The sequence below is a fragment of the Garra rufa genome, chromosome 24 (assembly GCF_049309525.1).
Source record: "Garra rufa chromosome 24, GarRuf1.0, whole genome shotgun sequence".
Lineage (NCBI taxonomy): Eukaryota > Metazoa > Chordata > Actinopteri > Cypriniformes > Cyprinidae > Garra > Garra rufa.
The window spans coordinates 18,260,473-18,280,689 of NC_133384.1; the positions used below are offsets into that span (position 1 = coordinate 18,260,473).

Here is a 20,217-nt window from a genome sequence, read left to right on the forward strand (position 1 = left end):
TGAAATATGATAAAACATGAGCTGAGAGTAATACATTCTTACTAAAAGATGAAAGCATGATCAAAATAGCCTACACATTTAATAAAAAAACATATGAGATGCAGAGCATGTCTGGTACATTTCTGCAGAAATCTGCACAACTTTCCATCATCCCAGTGTGGTAATAAATAGCAAGTAATAAACCCAAATGTCCATTCACCTTAACTTCCTTGGTGGAGGCGAAAGTTCAATATTGAATAGGAATACACTGCAATAATGGAGATCCCCCAAGGGAATCAGAGGGCAAACACTATACCTTACTATGATTATAATGTTATATTGTCCCAGTTTATGAGCTTGCTAAATTGCCTTCCGCCTGGATTGAAAAGCCTCTCAAATTACCTCGCCGGGGCAAATATTTAAGACCGAAGAACAGAGTCAACCCAAATTCATGAACGCTCGAGGGCTTCATAAATTTCAAAGAAAACAGATTCACTTAAACAAGCGGGATCAATATATGATAGAATACTAGAAAGAGACGAGAGGAGAGAGGAAATTGGCAGTTCTTTCAGTCTTCCGAGTTCACATGCCTTCAAGGTATCAGACCTTGGCTGGAGCCACGGGATGAGCCACAGCTGAATGCATATAAGGAGCAAAACAAACACCACCGAGCATGACAATTTGAAGTTTTTTTTTTTTTTCAAAATTATCCCATTAACACAATGGAACAGGTCTGTGATGGCTGCGATTCATCAAACTGTCAGCGACATGACTTGTCAGTGTTGTTCTTACAGGCTTACATTTCATGAGTGGAAAATCACTGGCAATTTTCAGTCGCCCTGTCAATTTCGGTTGTAACTGAACATGCAGCAATGCTTCAAATAACTTTTTTATTTTTTCTTAGAGGGTATAACGGCACTAACGATTAAAAGGAAAACAAATACTTAAAGGAACTCTATTTTAAACCAGGCCGATGACATTTTGGAGCATTAGCGTCTTAACGCTAAAGATTCAACATCCGTTTCCAGACAGCATCATTAGAATGATTAACAATTTCACCATAAACAGCAGCTTTGACTAACTCTAACTGGGTCCATTAGTAAATGAGCGGAAAACAAACAAAAGCAAACATATTTTCACTCGATTCCTCTTGCCTAATTAGAAAAGTTGCATCATTCTCTTGACAACTGCGCACTTGATTACCATGGCAACAACCTTGCTGTAACACCACCTAATTATGACTAATTATCTGTTACTGAGGGAAGTAATCAGCACTTGCCATTGGCTCTCGAGAGATGATGATTAAATGCTGGAAAACATTGCATAAGACGTCGATGCAATCATGATAATTCTCGATTTGACCAAAAAGTGCGATTTTCATATTATTGGTTCTCTAAGTAAGGCTATTAGTGACAGATTTGATTGTTGTAAACTGAATGAAATACATACAGCACAACCAGTGTATTCCAATTCCCCAAAAAAGTTATTTTTAGAAAATCAAACACATACAATCAGTGTAGCATGATTCCCCAAGGAATGACTCTAATGTGTCAGTTCTTTTTAGTCAAACAAAAACAATCAGTGTAGTCTAACTTCCTGAAGTTTTCAGTCTAAGTAAGGCTATTAGTGACAGATTTGATTCTAAAAAAAAAACAAACACTCTGTCAGATATGTTTTGTACGAATCTTTAATCATTTGGATTTAGTGAAAAACTTCTAATCCCTAACATGGTAGCATTCCCACCCATTACAAATGGATCTGCCGCACTCATGACATGTCAATTAACTAAACTTTGACGACCGTTAATCTTCAGAGCTTAAAGAAAAAGATGATGAAAACTTGTTTCAGTGCCCTTAAATCAGTAGGCTGAAAATGGACTAAATTGCTGAAATAATAAGTAAAAGTCTGAAGATGGCAATTACGCAAGTGTCCCCTCTGGAATTTGACTTAACTATGGCCTATTAGCAAGACTACGCTCATTTACGGCACTATCAGACTCCTCGTGCACATTTCCAAAGCCAATTTGCAGCTCAAGACAAGCAGAATGGACCTTTAACCTGGACAAGAAAGGGATGGAGCCAGGAGGCAAACAAGCTGAGCTGCAGAAGGGGGAAAAAAAATCACACAGTACAGATGAAAGTTTACTGTATGACCCTACTAACCTGTATGATGTCTGGATCAGTCTCCTAGCTTACATCATTATGAAAAGGATAGCTTTATGTTTAGCAACACTTGAGGGGTCAGTTTCAGTAAACAGAATATAATGACGTAATGGTTGGGGCAGAATATCACACTAAAATACTCAGTTTTCTGCAATACTTATTAAATTCTGCTCATAACACCTTTACTGAATCTACAGCTTGAAACAGATCAGAGATCAGTGTACAGTCCAGACAGCGCAATCAATGCATTACGATTCCCACACAATTGATTCTGATGAACAGTTCTTTTTCAGTAAATCAAAAACATATAGCGCAATCAGTGTAGTCTGATTTCCGAACAAATGACTCTTATAGTGGTTCTTTGTAGTGAATAAACATATAGTACAATCAGTGACTTCCAATTCAGAATGAATGACTGTTATAAACTTCTATTTTTAGTGAATAAAATACATACAGCACAACCAGTGCATTCTGATTTCCAAACAAATGACTCAGTGACTCAATGAGTCAGTGCTTTTTAGAAAACGCATTGGATGCAATTGGTGTTGATTGATTTCTAAAGGAATGGTTCTTATAAAGGTTTCTCTTCAGTAAATCAAAAACATACAGTGCAATCAATGTAGTCTGATTCCCAAACAAATGACTCTTTTCTTTTTAGTGATTCAAAAACAAACAGAGCAACCAATGTAACACAATTCTCGAGTAAATGACTTTTTAGTGAAATAACAAATTACTTTATAGTGAATAAAAAACATAGTACAATCAGTGTATTCCAATTCCCGGATGACCGTTATAAAATTGTATTTTTAGTGAATGAAAAACATACAGCAGGTCCTGTTACGCCATGAATAAACAGGTCCTCTTATGAGTCAGTTCTTTTTAGTCAGTCAAAAACATACAGAGCAATCAGTGTAGTCCGATTCTCTAACAAATGACTCTTATGAATCAGTTCTTTTTAGTCAATCAAAAACATGCAGAGCAATCAGTGTAGTCCGATTCTCTAACAAATGACTCTTATGAATCAGTTCTTTTTAGTCAATCAAAAACATGCAGAGCAATCAGTGTAGTCCGATTCTCTAACAAATGACTCTTATGAATCAGTTCTTTTTAGTCAATCAAAAACATACAGAGCAATCAGTGTAGTCCGATTCTCTAACAAATGACTCTTATGAATCAGTTCTTTTTAGTCAATCAAAAACATGCAGAGCAATCAGTGTAGTCCGATTCTCTAACAAATGACTCTTATGAATCAGTTCTTTTTAGTCAATCAAAAACATACAGAGCAATCAGTGTAGTCCGATTCTCTAACAAATGACTCTTATGAATCAGTTCTTTTTAGTCAATCAAAAACATACAGAGCAATCAGTGTAGTCCGATTCTCTAACAAATGACTCTTATGAATCAGTTCTTTTTAGTCAATCAAAAACATGCAGAGCAATCAGTGTAGTCCGATTCTCTAACAAATTACTCTTATGAATCAGTTCTTTTTAGTCAATCAAAAACATGCAGAGCAATCAGTATAGTCTGATTCCCAAACAAATGACTCTTATGAGTCATTTCTTTTTAGTGATTTAAAAACATACAGAGCAATCAGTGTAGTCCGATTCTCTAACAAATGACACTTATGAATCAGTTCTTTTTAGTCAATCAAAAACATGCAGAGCAATCAGTGTAGTCCGATTCTCTAATAAATGACTCTTATGAATCAGTTCTTTTTAGTCAATCAAAAACATGCAGAGCAATCAGTGTAGTCCGATTCTCTAACAAATGACTCTTATGAGTCATTTCTTTTTAGTGATTCAAAAACAAGTGACTTTTTAGTAAAATAACAATTTACTCATTAAAAAAAATATAGTACAATCAGTGTTTTCCAATTCCTGGACAAATATCTGTTATAAACTTCTATTTTTAGTAAAAAAAAACCAAACAGCATATACCCAAACAAATGACTCCAACAAATCAGTTCTTTTTAGAAAAATCAAACACTTAGGATGCAAACGGCCTCTAGTCTGATTGCTAAACAAATGACTCTTATAAATGTTACTCTTCAGTCAATCAACAACATACAGCGCAATTAGTGTTTTCTGATTCCTGAATGAACAATTCTAATAAAGAGCTCTTCTGAGTGAATCAAAAACATAGATCACAGTGTAGTGCGATTATTTTAGTGTAGCAGCTTCTTTTTTTACTTATTTATTTATTAAAGATGTCTCTTGTACAGTAAGGCCAATTATTGGATTGTGATTATTTTGCCTCTAAAAAAAATCCTGTGTAAACATGCCTTTTGCAAGAATAATAAAAAAAAAAAAAATATTTCTTATGAAAGCATCTTGTTATTTGCCAAAATAACTGCACTTCCCAATATTTAATCCTTAAAAATATTAAAAGAACTGTTAATAGAATCATTAAAGAACCAGAATTACTGGCTGCCTTACAACTGGCAGTAGACCGAAAATGATCAGGTGTTGTAGAATTTGACGCTGTAAGGATTAGCAATTCATCACAGCATTCCCATAAACCTTATCAGCCATTTATGAAGGTAGATTGATCATGAATGCTCTCAATTCAGCATCTATACCCCAGAACTAAAGTATTCAAGAAGCATGACTAAGGCAATCATTTATTAATTTGTCAAGGTAATACTTCTTCAGCTAACGATTCTCTGCAGATGGAGAAAAAAGGCAAAGCTCTTAAAAACTAGACTCAATTTGCATTCTAATACCCCATGTCAGATTAACAAGAAAACCCCTGCTATGCAACCACACGTATAAACCTGCCTAACGTTCTATCGACAAATATATTAGGTTTCAAAGATGGAGTTTTAAAGGATTTGAGAGGCTTTTATAGAAAATTAAGAACATGTGCATGTGTTTTATTGATTTTTGATGAATAAAACAAAATCTAAATATTCAGGAAGAAAAAAAAAATATAATCTATAAGACAACTAATGGATGAAGTTCAGTCAACCCAATTCATTATAGAGCTTTTGTACTTTACTACATGGTACAGAAGAATAACTGACACCACATATCAATTCTCCCATTGATAAAGTCTACAATCGATCCAGTAAACCCAATAACATGCTGAAGTCTGAAACGGGATCGAAGTTTTAGATCCTGAGGACCTATTAGCTTGGGTCAGACCACAACATTAATCTCATAGCCGTCACTGAGCACTTACTATGCATGGAACTCCATCAAGTTATTACCTAACTCTTCCATGCTGGAGTTCAATGTGGAGTCAATTTTCTTTTCTTAAAAGAGATAAAGGATTCCATAGAGGTGGAGCCCAATTAGCCTTGAGGTTAACAATGTAAGAGTAACTATTTTTTCTCCTAATGGCCTATTAGCACAGGAGTTTGGCGAGTGTGTTCAGAATGCCTATAGGTGTCTTTGGGCTAATGTTCTCCTTCAGACTAACGTCAACAGACATGGACAATTTCATTAAGATGAAGACTAGCCTCTTTAATGTCTCAGTTGTTTCTTCTAAACAGCGGTGAAATATTAATATAAACTCAACTTATCATCCAGTTTTTCCAAGACCAAAAGATCCGGACTATGTTATCCACATTCATTTCGAGATACTTCAAGAGAGATGGTGAAATTTATACCTAGCTAAAATTGACACTATTTACAGTACTTTATTAATTGACAGCAAAATTGACTAATCGATTTTTATGCAGTTTTGGTGTTTTTCCGATTTTTTAAAAACATATTACAAAATATTTCTATGAAAGCCCATTTCTGCTACTGAATAGAAAAATTTAAAAGGTGACTTTTTTCTCAAAATCGCAAAATAGAAACTCACAATTCTGATCCTTTTTTATTGTGATATATAAACTCCCAATTGTGAGTTATAAAGTCAGAAAAGAGAAATATAACTTCTCAATAATTTTTTTTTCTCATAACTGTGATATGAACACAACTGTGAGAAATAGATAAGGATAAGAAACTCAAATAAACTCACTGAATAAAAAAATAAAAACTTTTTTCTTAAAATTGCAAAATGCAAACTTACTTTTATTGTGATATATAAAATCCCAATTGTACACAATTGTGAGAAATAAAGTCAGAATTGCGAGATAAAAACTCACAATTGAGAGTTACAACAAACTTGAGAGTTATAAAAGACTTAAAAGAGTTGTAAGTTTATATCTCACAATTTAGACTTTTTTTCTCAGAATTGTGATATAAACTTGCATAAATTGTGAGATGTAAACTTGCAATTGCAAGAAAAAAGATAAAACAATTATTTTATTTATTTATTTATTTTTATTTAGTGGTGGAAATGGGCTTGCATAGACTTTTATCTCAAATGCTGTTCTTTTGAATTATTTTATTCATCAAAACATTTATCACAGTTTCACAAAAATATTAAGCAGCACAACTGTTTTTTTTTTACGTATTACAAAAGATTTCTATGAAAGCCTGTTGAATAAAACAAAAAAAGTTACCCCCCCGTGTAATTGAAACTCGCAATTCTTTTTTCTCAGAATTGTGAGATATAAACTTGCAATTTTGAGTGATAAAGTCAGAAGTATGAGATATAATCCCTCAATTCTGACTTTTTTTTCCCTAAGAATTGCAAGATATAAGCTCACAATTGTGAGTTATAAAGTCAGAATAGCGGGATATAAACTCACAATTCTGACTTTTTTTCTCAAAACTGTGAAATATAAACTCTCAACTGCGAGTTATAAAGTCAGAATAGAGCGATGTCAAACTCAATTCTGACTTTTTTCTTGCAATTCTGACTTATTTCTCAGATCTGTGAGATATAAACTCGCGATTGTGAGTTATAAAGTCAGAAAAGAGAGATATACTGTAAACTCACAATTGAGAGTTATAAAAGACTGATATGTTCTGAGAAAAAAAAATCGCAATTTTGAAAAAAAAGTCAGAATTGTGAGTTTATATCTCACAGTTCTGAACTTGTTTCTCAGAATTGCGAGTTTATATCACAATTCTGAGAATTTTTTTTTTTTTTTGCAATTGCAAGAAAAAAGTCAGAATTGTAAGATAAAATGTTGCAATTACTTATTTTACTCAAAATTGCGTATTACAAACTCTGACCTTTTTCTCAGATTTGTGAGATATGAACTCGCAGTTGTGAGTTAGAAAGTTAGAAGTGTGAGATATAAACCTTCAATTCTGACTTTTTTTTAGAATTGTGAGATATTATCTCACAATTTTGAGTTTTTAAAGTCAGAATAGTGGCATATAAACTCATTTGCAAGAAATAAAGTCAGATTTGCAATATAAAAACTCACAATTCTGACTTTTTCTCATAACTGTGTGATATAAACTCAATATAAATATATATAAAAATATATAAAAACAATTTATATATTCAGATTTTTTCTCGCAATTCTGACTTCTTTTCTTAAAATTGTGAGATATAAACTCACAATTGCGAGTTATAAAGTCCTTGAGAGTTAGACATAAAATAGTTATAAAGGGCTGACATGTTCAGAAAAAAAACAACAACTAAATTTTGAGAAATTTCTCAGAATTGCTAGTTTATTTCTCAGAATTTGAGTTTATATAACAATTCTGAGAAAAAAGTCTGAATTGCAAGTTTGTATCATGCAGTTCTGGCAAATAAAGTCAGAATTATGAGATATACACTTCCAATTGTGAGAAAAAAGTCAGAATTGTGAAATAAAAAGTCACAATTACCCTGTTTTTATTTTTTTTTATTCAGTGGTGGAAATGGGCTTCTATAGATTTTTATTTCAAATGCTATTCTTTTGAACTTTCATCATTCATCAAAAATAAAAATAAAAACATTTATCACAATTTCACGAAAATATTAAGCAGCACAGCTGTTTTCAACATTGCTAATAATAAGAAAAGTTTCTAGAGCACAAAATCATTATATGAGAGTGATATTTGAAGGATTGTGCGACACAGTAATGGCTGCTGAAGATCTATCTCTCTGTCTCTATATATACAATAAAGAAATTCACAGGTGCATGTTATTGCCAAAAAAGATGTTTGTCTTCATAATCGTTAATCACAGTATAATAACTCTATCCTCCTCTGAAACAAGTCTCATTTAACTCAAAAAATGACTGAATTAAAATACTGGTTTTAAGCTATAAGAGAGAGAAGTTGATCTCTGGGACATGATGCAACTTTTCCATATTGCTAAAACTGGTGCTGATTGATCATGCAGTATTTAAACTTACAGTATAACAAAGCAGCATTAAGTAAATTATCAAGTAGGTGCTGCCATGCCATAGGAAAACAACACGTATTTAAAAAGAGGCTGATGAAACCTTATGAGATCTCCATGTAACAGCCATTGAGTCTGTGTGGGGCAAGAATGTCAGCTCACCTGATGCAATGTCCACACGCATGTTTTTCTGCTGAGTGACGTTAATGTGTGCTGTAACTTTTCCATCGTTTAGAGCCAATTCCAGCATTCCATCTGCCAAGGAACTGAACAGGAGCAGGCCGCTGGGGTTCCAGGTACGGAACTGGAAACCCACAGACACCATATTGTGGTCCCTCCTCCCCGGGAGCTGCAGAAAACTGGTGCCATTGAAGAAGACGGGGAATGTGTGCGTGTCTACGCAGGAGAACGTCAGGTTGCGCTGAAAATGAGGACAAAAACACTTTATGAAAGCCCGTTTCCACCACTGAATAAAAAAACTAAAAAGGTAATTGCGACTTTTTATCTCACAATTCAGACTTTTTTTTCTCGCAATTATGACTTTTTTTCTTGCAATTCTAGGATCATATCAATCTTTTTCCCCCCTCAAAATTAGTCTTTATAACTCGCAATTGCGAGTTTATATCTCACAATTCTGAATTCTGAAAGTCAGAATTGCAAGATACAAACTCCCATTTGTGAGAAAAAAGTTCGTATCTTATAATTCCGACTTTATTTCTCGCAACTGTGGGTTTATATCATGCAATTCTGTGAAAGTCAGAATTGTGAGATACAAACTCACATTCCCAAAAAAAACCCCATCAGAATTTGCAAGAAAAAGTTTGTAACTTGTAATTCTGACTGTATTTCTCGCAACTGTGAGTACGTCTTATAATTCTGAGAAAAAAGTCAGAACTTCGATTAAAAAAGTCATAATTGTGAATGAATTTGTGATACAAATCCGCATTTGCGAGAAAAAGTTACATTTCTGACTTTATTTCTCGCAAGTTAGTTTATATCTCACAATTCTGAGAAAAAAGTCAGAATAACGAGAAAAAAATTCTGACTTTATTTCTCGCAACTGTGAATACATCTCATAATTCTGAGAAAACAGTCAGATTTTCGATTAAAAAAGTCAGAATTGTGAGATACCAACACGCATTTGCAAGAATAGTCAGAATTGTGTGATACAAACTGGCATTTGCGAGAAAAAGTTAAATTTCTGACTTTATTTCTCACAAGTGAGTTTATATCTCACAATTCTGAGAAAAAGTCAGAATAAAAAGAAAAAAATTCCGACTTTATTTCTCGCAACTGTGAGTATATCTCATAATTCTGAGAAAAAAGTCAGAATTGTGATTTATAAAGTCAGAATTGCAAGATACAAACTCCCATTTGCAAGAAGAAAGACTGCATCTCACAATTATGACTTTATTTCTCACAACTGTGAGTTTGTATCATGCAATTCTGTGAAAAAGAGTTGAATTGTGAAATACAAACTCGCATTAGCAAAAAAGTTTGTATCTTGTAATTTTGCCTTTATTTCTCGGAACCGTGAGTATATTTCAATTCTGAGAAAAAAGTCAGAATTGTGATTTAAAAAGTAAAAACTGTGAGATACAAACTCGGATTTTCAAGAAAAAAGGTCAGAATTGCGAAATACAAACTCACATTTGTGAGAAAAATTTTAAATTCTGACTATTTCTTGCAACTGAGTTTATATTTCATAATTCTGAGAAAAGTCAGAATAATGGGAAAGAAATTCTGACTTTATTTCTCGCAACTGTGAGAATATCTCATAATTCTGAGAAAAAAAGTCAGAAGTGCAAGATCAAAACTTGCATTTGCGGGAAAATTTAGTATCCTGCAATTCTGACTTTATTTCTTGCAACTGTGGGTTTATATCATGCAATTCTGTGAAGAACATTTGCAAGAACAAAGTTTATATGTCGAAATTTAAAATTTATTTATCTCAACTGTGAGTTTATATCACACAATTCTGAGAAAAAGTCAGAATTCCGAGAAAATAGTCAGAATTGTGAGATACAAACTGGGATTTGCAAGAAAAATATTGTATCTTGCAATTCTAACTTTCTTTCTCGCAAATGTGAGTATATCTCATAATTCTGAGAAAAAAAGTCAGAATTGTGATTTAAACAGTCAGAATTAAGTCAGAGAGATACAAACTCGCATCTGAGAGAAAGTTGTGAGATACAAACTTTTTTCTCGCAATTCTGACTTTATTGTTATTCTGATTTTTTTTCTTGTAAGATACAAACTCACATTTGCGATAAAAAAGTTTGTATCTTATAATTCCGACTTTATTTTTCGCAACTGTGGGTTTATATCATGCAATTCTGTGAAAGTGAGAATTGTGAGATACAAACTCACATTCGCGAAAAAAAAAACCGTCAGAATTTGCAAGAAAAAGTTTGTAACTTGTAATTCTGACTGTATTTCTCGCAACTGTGAGTACATCTCACAATTCTGAGAAAAAAGTCAGATTTTCGATTAAAAAAGTCAGAATTGTGAGATACCAACGCGCATTTGCAAGAATAGTCAGAATTGCGTGATACAAACTCGCATTTGCGAGAAAAAGTTACATTTCTGACTTTATTTCTCGCAAGTGAGTTTATATCTCACAATTCTGAGAAAAAAAGTCAGAATAACAAGAAAAAAATTCTGACTTTATTTCTCGCAACTGTGAGTATATCTCATAATTCTGAGAAAAAAAGTCAGAATTGTGATTTATAAAGTCAGAATTGCAAGATACAAACTTGCATTTGCGAGAAAAAAGTCTGCATCTCACAATTCTGACTTCATTTCTCGCAACTGTGGGTTTATATCATGCAATTCTGTGAAAAAGAGTTGAATTGTGAAATACAAACTCACATTAGCAAAAAAGTTTGTATCTTGTAATTTTGCCTTTATTTCTCGCAACTGTGAGTATATCTCAATTCAGAGAAAAAAGTCAGAATTAAGTCAGAGAGATACAAACTCGCATCTGAGAGAAAGTTGTGAGATACAAACTTTTTTTTCCGCAATTCTGACTTTATTGTTATTCTGACTTTTTTTCTTGTGAGATACAAACTCACATTTGCGATAAAAAGTCACATTAGATGTATCTGTAGAGCATCAAGTTTGATGTAACACACTGCATATTGTATTTCCCATATGCAACATCTTATGCAACATCATATGCAACATCATCTAAACGTACAAAGCTGAGAAATAAGGTGAGTAGAAAATAAATCTGCGTCTGGAATGGTTGAGGACCTTTCATGTGGAACACGGGCTTAAAGAAAGATCTCTCAAAGTGCTGCTACAGCATGTTCCCAACCACGCCGTCGATTTCTGAACCTTAAGCTGGAAAAGGGGCCGCACGGAAGCAACGACGAGGGTTTTTATTCATAACTCTCCAGCTCTGCGTCCTTCTAAATGGTAATTTTGAGGCAGCAAATGCACTTCAGACTTATTTCAAATATAGAGAACTTAATCAGTCTCATCACAATGAAATAGAAAAGTGCACTCAGCCTTCCTCAGTGCTTCATAACAGAACCTCCGCCCATGTGATGTGTTTTATCAACCTTGAATATAATCCTTCAGACATGAATAATAATTCAAAACCTGTCGGTGGTGGACTCATGTCAAATATGGACAGGAGGAGAATCGTGCGATTTTCTCGCTATTAAAAAGATAGTTCAGCCAAAAAATGAAATTCTGACATCATTTACTCATCTGGTTTCAAACTTGTATGACTTTCATCTGTGGAACACAAAAGTAGATATTTAAAAATGTCTCTGTGGTTTTTGTACAATATGAAAGTCAATGGGGTCCAAAGTTGTTTTGTATAGAAGAAATAAAGTCATGCAGAGTTTGAATGACATGAGGATGATGGAATATTCATTTTAGATTTCATTTTGTGAAATACAAGCTTGATTGGTTTATTTGTCAAGAACCAAATCTCTGGAACAGAAACATGAATCTAATTCAAACATATTTTGATTTAACATAATGCTTGTCCAATGTTCTGTGACATGATGTGCTAGTGTAACTGTACGGCAGAGATAAGATTGTAATTTTCATCAGAAAAAACATTGTGTCTCTTCGTGTTTGTGGTTCCATTAATGAACTATAGAACACTGATACGCTTATCGGATATAATGTGCAATTATTGCATTCTTTGTATTATCACAGGCAGTGGAAATTAGATTATTATCAGTGCTGACAGCAGTCGTCAAATCTGTGTGGATGATTAACATTCCCATCAGCTTGTTAAAACAAATGAACAGATCCATATGAGTTTTAATATGTAAGCTCTATCAATATTACGTCTGAACCGTTCTATATTTTGAAGCGTCAACCTTGCACAGATCTTCATGGTCATACACCTCCACAAAACCCTCCAGGCAAAAACAACCCACCCAAACGTGTTAAATATGCAGAGAACTGTCATGGATGGGAAAGATTAGTCAGATATGGTTTTGTGGAGCTGATTGAAAAGGGAACAGACTTACAAAGCTAGAAGTGTCCAGTTTTTTTCTTCTGGCCAGGTCAGTGATGTTCTCTCCATTGTAGTTGATGCTTTCCATGCAGCCTTTGAAGTTTCTTCTACCTCCTGAGACTGGCTTCCCAGAATAAGGCATTCCTCCGAAAGTCAGCTACATGGAGAAATGAGACATAGGTCAGAATACAATATCAAAGGATTGCAACCCACCAAGTCTAACAGAACAATATACACAGAGAGTGAGGTAAGATGGTTGGTAAACTGAGTCGCCTCCTTTATCTAGTAATCTGCGCACAATATTTTCTCACATTAGAAATGCATATGAGTAATATGTGGAAACCTGTTTCCACCACTCAATTGAAAAAAAAAACCAAAACAAACAAACTGTTATTTGCAACTTTTTCTCTCACAATTCTGACTTCTTCCTTACAATTGCGAGTTTACAATACCGTTTTTTCTCTGAATTGTGAGATATGAGTTTGTAATTCTGAGAAAAAAGACAGAATTGTGAGTTCATATCTCACAATTTGGAGAAAAAAGTGATGATTATATAAACTTGCAATTGTGAGTTATAAAGTCTAAACTTCGAGACATGAAATTGCATTCTGAGCAAGATATATACTTAGAACTCTGACTTTTTTCTCAGAATTGCGAGTTTTGCAACCCAAAAATGAAAATTAGCCCATTATTTACTCACTCTCAGGAGTAAACTCGCAATTCTGAGAACATATCAATCTTTTTTTTCCCCTCAAAATTTTACTGTATAACTCAATTGTGAGTTTATATCTCATAATTCTGGACAAAATTTCTCGCAATTGTCAGTTTATATCACGTAATTCTGAGAAAATAAAAGTCAGAAATGCAAGATATAAACTGGCAATTAAAAGAAAAAAGTTAGAATTGTGAGAATTAAACTTGCAATTGTAAGAAAAAACGTCAGAATTGCGTGTTTTACCTTGCAATTCTGATTTATTTCTAGCAATTGTGTATATAATCACAGAATTCTGAGAAAAAAGTCAGAATTGCAAGATATAAACTCACAATTCTGACTTTTTTTTCTCAGAATTGCGAGTTTTAATCGCAATTGTGAGTTTTAGAATTGAGATATAAACTCACAAATCTAAAAACATAGACTTTTTGTCCCTCAAAATTAGATTTTATAACTCACAATTGCAAGTTTATATCTCGCAACTATAAAAAAGTCAGAATTTTAAGATTTAAACTCGCAATTGCGAGAAAAAAGGTAAGAATTGTTTGATATAAACTCGCAGTTATGAGAAAAAAAGTCAGAATTGTGGGATTTAAACACAATTCCAAGAATAATGTCAGAATTGCACGTTTATATCTTGCAATTCTGACTTTATTTCTGTTACGGAGTGCTCTTGAACCCCACTAAAGGGCACTCCAATATGAACTCTCTTTTGTTTTGTGTTCACTCAACCTAACTTGTTTCACTCTTGTTTGTGTGTCATGTTCTTATTGGTTCCACTGTTCCATGTGTCCGTTTCCCATTGGTTAGTTTTGTCATGTGACCCCTTGTGTTTGATATAAAATGCCACTCCTCCCCCCCCCCCCCTGTGTTTGCTGATTATTGTTTAGCCTTCCTTGTTTCCAGTGATTTCTAGTTTCCTTGTGTTTTCATCTGTTTTCTAGTTTCCTTGTATTTTGATCTTGGACTGTTTCAGAGTTTCTGACCCTTGCCGCCTGCCCCGACCTTTTTGCCTGCTGTACTGGATTACTCTTTCGGATTTCCTTTGATGCTACTGTTTGCTGTTTCTGACCCTGCCTGTTTGACTACGTCTATTAATAAAAAGCTTGCATTTGGATCCACTCTTCAGTCGTCCTGACTCCCACCTTGTTACAATTTCTTTGAATTGTAAATTTATATTATGCAATTCTGAGAAAATTATACATTTATTTCTCAGTATTCTGACTTTATAACTCGTAATTGTGAGTTTATCTCATGCAATTCTAACTTTATTTCTCGCAACTGTGATTTCATATCTCGCTAAGACTTTATAACTTTATAACAATTACGAGTATGTGTTTATTCAGTTGCGGAAATGGGCTTCCAAACCAACTTTTTTCATATGTTTCTATGCTCCTATTTTCAAATTCAAATGACAGTACACTTTATAAATGTCACTGAAATAGGACATCCATAAAATTAACCACATTATATTTACCTTTCTTATATCTACTTTCCATAGGGACAACCTAAGTAAATAGTGGCATACTGTATCTTACCCAACTCTCCTCCTATAGTACATCAAGACTGCATATGAGAATAGAGGGGTAGCTTGAAACATACAAAAACACATCCTACTGTACCACCCACAACCAAACATTTTTCAGCTTGTGACAATAGAGTAAAATTATACATATTTTGTAAAATCCAATAATATCTAGCTATCGAAAGATGCTTAGTAAGTACTATTATTCAAGCAATTTGAAACAAAGCCCCAGAAAGAAGCACTAGCACTTCAACAAAATAGTCGATAAGTGCAATTGTTTGTAAATGCAGTCTGCGCTCCAGCAGAAAACGACTCATCGGTTTGGATCCTTTCTCGGCTCAATTAATCAGACACTTTCACTTTAATTGGGGTCAATTTGTCTTAGACCAACTGAGCTGTAACCAGCTCTGTAGCATCCAACAGTGCCATGAACGCCTGAGCTCAATTGAATAGATAAGCATTTGCTCTCAGACCATATTCTTTACGTCGCTGAAAATCAATTTCCTATACATAATGTTTGATAACATTAATATCCTGCTACACATTATTAGTGTGGATTAATCCTGTGCCAAGAAGCGGATTTCAAACGTTCCGTGCTGAAAAGAATGACAAGGGATGAAACTCCAACTGCAAACAAAGTTTATCACAGCGCGAACCTCCCTGGGACAAAATGTCTTGGTGTGACTTCACAGCTTTTTATCAAGCCTGAGCTTGAGCTCTTTGGATTGGGTGATGGTGGCAGTGTGACCAGAATCCCACAGAAATCCTTGAAGGATTCAGAGATAATTACAGAATTTCTATTTTTGAGTCTGTTAACAGCCTGTGTAGGAATGAGATAAAATCCAACTGATGTAAAACTGGACTTACCCTGCTAAAAAGTGGACTTATTCTAGCATATGCTGTATTTTAGGAGCTGGTGTCCCAAACCAAGCTTTTTAACAAGCTTAAAGGGTTAGTTCACCAAAAAATGTAATTTCTGTCATTAATTACTGACCCTCAAGACCTCTGTTCATCTTCAGAACATAAATTAAGATATAAAAGATAAAATAAGATATATAAAAATATATTTTTGATTAAATCTGAGAGCTTTCTGACCCTGCATAGACAGCAAGGTAATTACCATGTTCAAGGGCAAGAAAAATTGGAAGGACATTTTTAAAATAGTCCATATGACATTAGTTGTTCAACCGTAATGTTATGAAGCTACAAGAATACTTTTTGTGCGCAAAGAACACAAAAATAACGACTTTATTCAACAATTTCTTCTTCCTGTCAGTCTTCAAAGCATGGGTACTCTTGTGAATCTGCAGCAGAGACTGACACGGAACAGAAGAAATTGTTGAATACAGTCATTATTTAAAAAAATGTTGCGCACAAAACATATTCTCTTATCTTCATAAAATGTCCCTATTACCTTTCTGGGACTTGAACATGGCAGCTGCACTGTAAAAAGAATTTACCATATGCCTTACATTTTTAAGTTAAATCAGCTTAAAACTACAAGTCATTTTAACTTATTACAATAAAAATTAGTTGATATAACTTGTGAGTTTAAATGATTTAAGTTAATTTAACTTAAAATCTTAAGGCAGCTGCTAAACTTAAGTTCCCCTTCGGGAACGTCGAGCTGCATCGGAACGCTTTGGGAACGCCCCCAGCGTGACCACGCTCTAATCACGTGTATAATCCGTCCAATAGGAAAAGCGCGTGCGACGTCACGGACGGCGTGACGTCAGGAACCAGGAAGCTATAAAGCACGTGCGGTGAATGCAGCCGGCAGCTTCTGTCCTTCAGTCGCGCTCTGTGTATTGTCTGTCCCTCAGTGCTGTTTTTCAGAGCCAGTTTGCTCTACTTTTATTTGAGCACTGAGTTATTATAGGAAAGCAAAAAAGAAAGTTAATATGGGCAATTCAAGCAGTGTGTTCCTCCCTGCCAAAGATACATCACGGCAGAGGACACATACTCGCTTTGCGTTGTTTGTTTGGGAGCGAGGCATGCCCAGTCAGCCTTTGAGGAGGCTGACTGTGTGCATTGTTTGCGGCTTCCTCTCCGCACGCTTCGCTCCCGGAGGGCTCTTTTCGAGGAAGGAGTCCTCACCAGCGTTCCCCGCGGATCAGGTCCCGCTTCTGCTGAGGCAGAGCGGCGCTTGCATTCGTGGGGATCGCAGATGGATCTGCTAATGAGTGTGGAGACGGGCGAGCCCCTTTCTCCAGCCTCCTCTGGCAGATCCTTGCCCCTTTCTGGTCTGGAAGCCCGTTCTGCGGTTTCTTCCCTCCAGGAGGGGCACTCGTCCCTCCGTCTTTCTTCCTCTGAGGAGGAGGAAACGGAAGCGGTCGAGGAGGCTGGTCCCCCGCCCACCCAGCCCGTTGAGTACGAGGAGTTAGTGGAGGTGGTCACTCGTGCCGTTGCCAAACTCAACATCAGTTGGCCGGACGTTGTGACTGGGGAGCAGAAAGCGGTGACAAAGCTTGATGAACGCTTTCAGCGCCCCAAAGTTACACCTCCACGCCGAGGCCTGCCGTTCTTCCCCGATCTCCACACCGAGGTGTCGAGATCGTGGGCCAAACCATTCTCGGCACCATCCGCCGCCATCTATTGTAATGTGGTCGGGGCTCGTGAACACGGTTATGGGGCGATGCCGCAGGTGGAACAGACGCTCTCGAGCTATCTGTCCCCTAGCTCAGCATCGTCCCTTAGGGCCTTGGCACTCCCCAGCAAACCGCTAAGAGCTACATCAGCGTTGCTGGGGAAGGGGTACTCCGCAGCAGGTCAGGCTGGAGCTTGCTTGCACACCATGGCGGTGTTGCAGGCGTATCAAGCCGACCTGCTGAAAGAGTTTGATGAAGGCAAGGACGGGGCGGCAGTTCCCTCCGTCGTCGACAGGTTCAGGCAGTCACGACAGCAAGCGGCGGCTTTCCAGAGATATCTTCCTCGCCGCTCAAGCTCTGGGGCTGCTGGACGGGAGCAGCCCCACACGAGTACCCACTCCTCGTACCGCGAAGAGCAGAAGCGGAGCGTTGCTACTCGGGCCCCCCCACAGAGAGATCGGGGGTCCAGTAAGCGCTCCAAGTCGGGGGCTTCTAAACCGAAGGGCGACCTGAGGGCCGTCCTTCAGGCGAGGAAGTCCTCGACAAAGAAGTCCTGACGCCCACGGCTCAGGGCTTCTGAGGGCAGGCCCCCCTTGGGGATATAATATTATCACCCCAGTGCCCTCGAGAGACCGGGCTGCCAACCCTGCCACCTTCGGTGCTTCAGGGCGCAGTGGTTTCTCGCGGAACCACCTTTCTGCATCCGCCCGTGCGCGTTGCGGTGCAGAAGGATCCGCCACCTCAAAGTCCATCAGAGATCAGCCTCGAGAGGCTGATTCCCTTAGTAGAGGATTTGGCAGCGTGGAAACTTCTGCCAAATGTATCTCAATGGGTCCTGCAGACTGTAGAAAGAGGTTACAAAATTCAGTTTGGCGCCCCTCCGCCATCCTTTCAAGGGGTTGTCACCACTGTAGTGGCCCCTCAGCAGGCTCTGATTATGGAACAAGAGGTAGAAACTCTTTTGAGGAAGGAGGCCATCGAGGTGGTCCCTCCTCATCTTATGGAGTGCGGATTCTACAGCCGCTACTTCATAGTTCCCAAGAAGGATGCTCAATCGTGCTGTACTGAGACTTCAGTTCAAAATGCTTACTGTCAAGCAGGTTGTGTCTTAAATCAAGTCCGAGGACTGGTTTGTGACCATAGATCTCAAGGACGCCTATTTTCATGTCTCCATCCTTCCACAACACAGGAAGTTCCTCAGGTTCGCTTTTGGGGGCAAAGCTTACCAATACAGGGTCCTTCCCTTCGGTCTAGCACTCTCACCCCGAACTTTCACCAAGTGTGTGGATGCGGCGCTGGCTCCTGTGCGACTCCAGGGCATCCGCATACTGAGCTACATATACGACTGGCTTATACTGGCCCAATCCAGAGAAATGGCAGTTCGACATCGAGATGTCGTTCTTGCCCACATGAAAGTTCTGGGGTTAAGACTAAATTCCAAGAAAAGCGTTCTTTCTCCAGCTCAGAGAACCACTTATCTAGGAGTAGTTTGGGATTCGACCACGATGCGGGCTCATATGACTCCCGCTCGTATAGAGTCGATTCTCAACACAGTCGAGAGAGTCAAGATAGGCCAATCACTCACTGTAAAGCAGTTTCAAGTTCTGCTAGGTCTCATGGCAGCTGCGTCCAACGTGATTCCTTTTGGCCTGCTGTACATGAGACCTTTACAGTGGTGGCTCAGGACCAAGGGGTTTTCCCCGAGGGGCAACCCACTCCGTATGATCAAGGTCACGCGGCACTGCCTTCGTGCCTTAGACATGTGGAAGAAACCTTGGTTCCTGTCTCAAGGTCCGATGTTGGGGGCTCCTTGTCGTCATGTCACACTTACGATGGATGCTTCCCTCATCGGCTGGGGAGCGGTCATGAGTGGCCGCTCAGCCCAAGGTCTGTGGAGTGGATGCCATCTGATGTGGCACATCAATCGCCTGGAAATGCTGGCCGTGTTTCTAGCTTTGAAACACTTCCTCCCAGACCTAAGAGATCACCATGTGCTGGTTCGCACCGACAACACAGCGGTGGTCGCTTACATCAACCACCAAGGAGGTCTGCGGTCGCGCCCCTTGAACAAGCTGGCACACCAGATCCTTGTGTGGTCCCAGGGAAAACTCCTCTCACTAAGAGCAGTTTACATACCTGGACATCTCAATGTGGGAGCAGACGTCCTGTCGAGGCAGGGGCTGAGCCCCGGGGAATGGAGACTCCACCCCGAGGTGGTGGAAGTCATATGGAGCAAATTTGGCAGGGCCCAAGTAGATCTTTTTGCGAGCCAGGAGACCACGCATTGTCCCCTTTGGTTCTCCCTCAGTCATCCAGCTCCCCTGGGACTGGATGCTATGGTACAGACGTGGCCGAGGCTTCGTCTGTACGCCTTTCCCCCGATCGCTCTACTCCCGGGAGTTCTGGAGAGAGTGCGCCAGGACGGAATTCGCCTACTGCTAGTGGCTCCGTGCTGGCCAGGTCGAGTGTGGTTCTCAGACCTGATTTCTCTCCTAGACGGCCCTCCATGGGAAATTCCCGTCAGGAGAGATCTCCTCTCACAGGCAGGAGGTGCGATCTTGCACCCCCGTCCGGAGTTGTGGAAGATACGG

General features: G+C 37.8%; 1 protein-coding gene across 1 annotated transcript in view; it reads right to left on the bottom strand.

Annotated features, from left to right (window-relative positions):
• The window catches only part of cntnap2a (contactin associated protein 2a), a 598,272-nt gene that overhangs the window by 266,893 nt on the left and 311,162 nt on the right, over positions 1-20,217 (bottom strand). Inside the window, exons 7-8 of the mRNA XM_073831069.1 lie at positions 12,815-12,958; positions 8,481-8,739 (exon numbers count right to left, since the gene is read on the bottom strand). Coding sequence (XP_073687170.1) covers positions 8,481-8,739; positions 12,815-12,958 — 403 coding nt within the window. The remainder of the gene's footprint in view (positions 1-8,480; positions 8,740-12,814; positions 12,959-20,217) is intronic.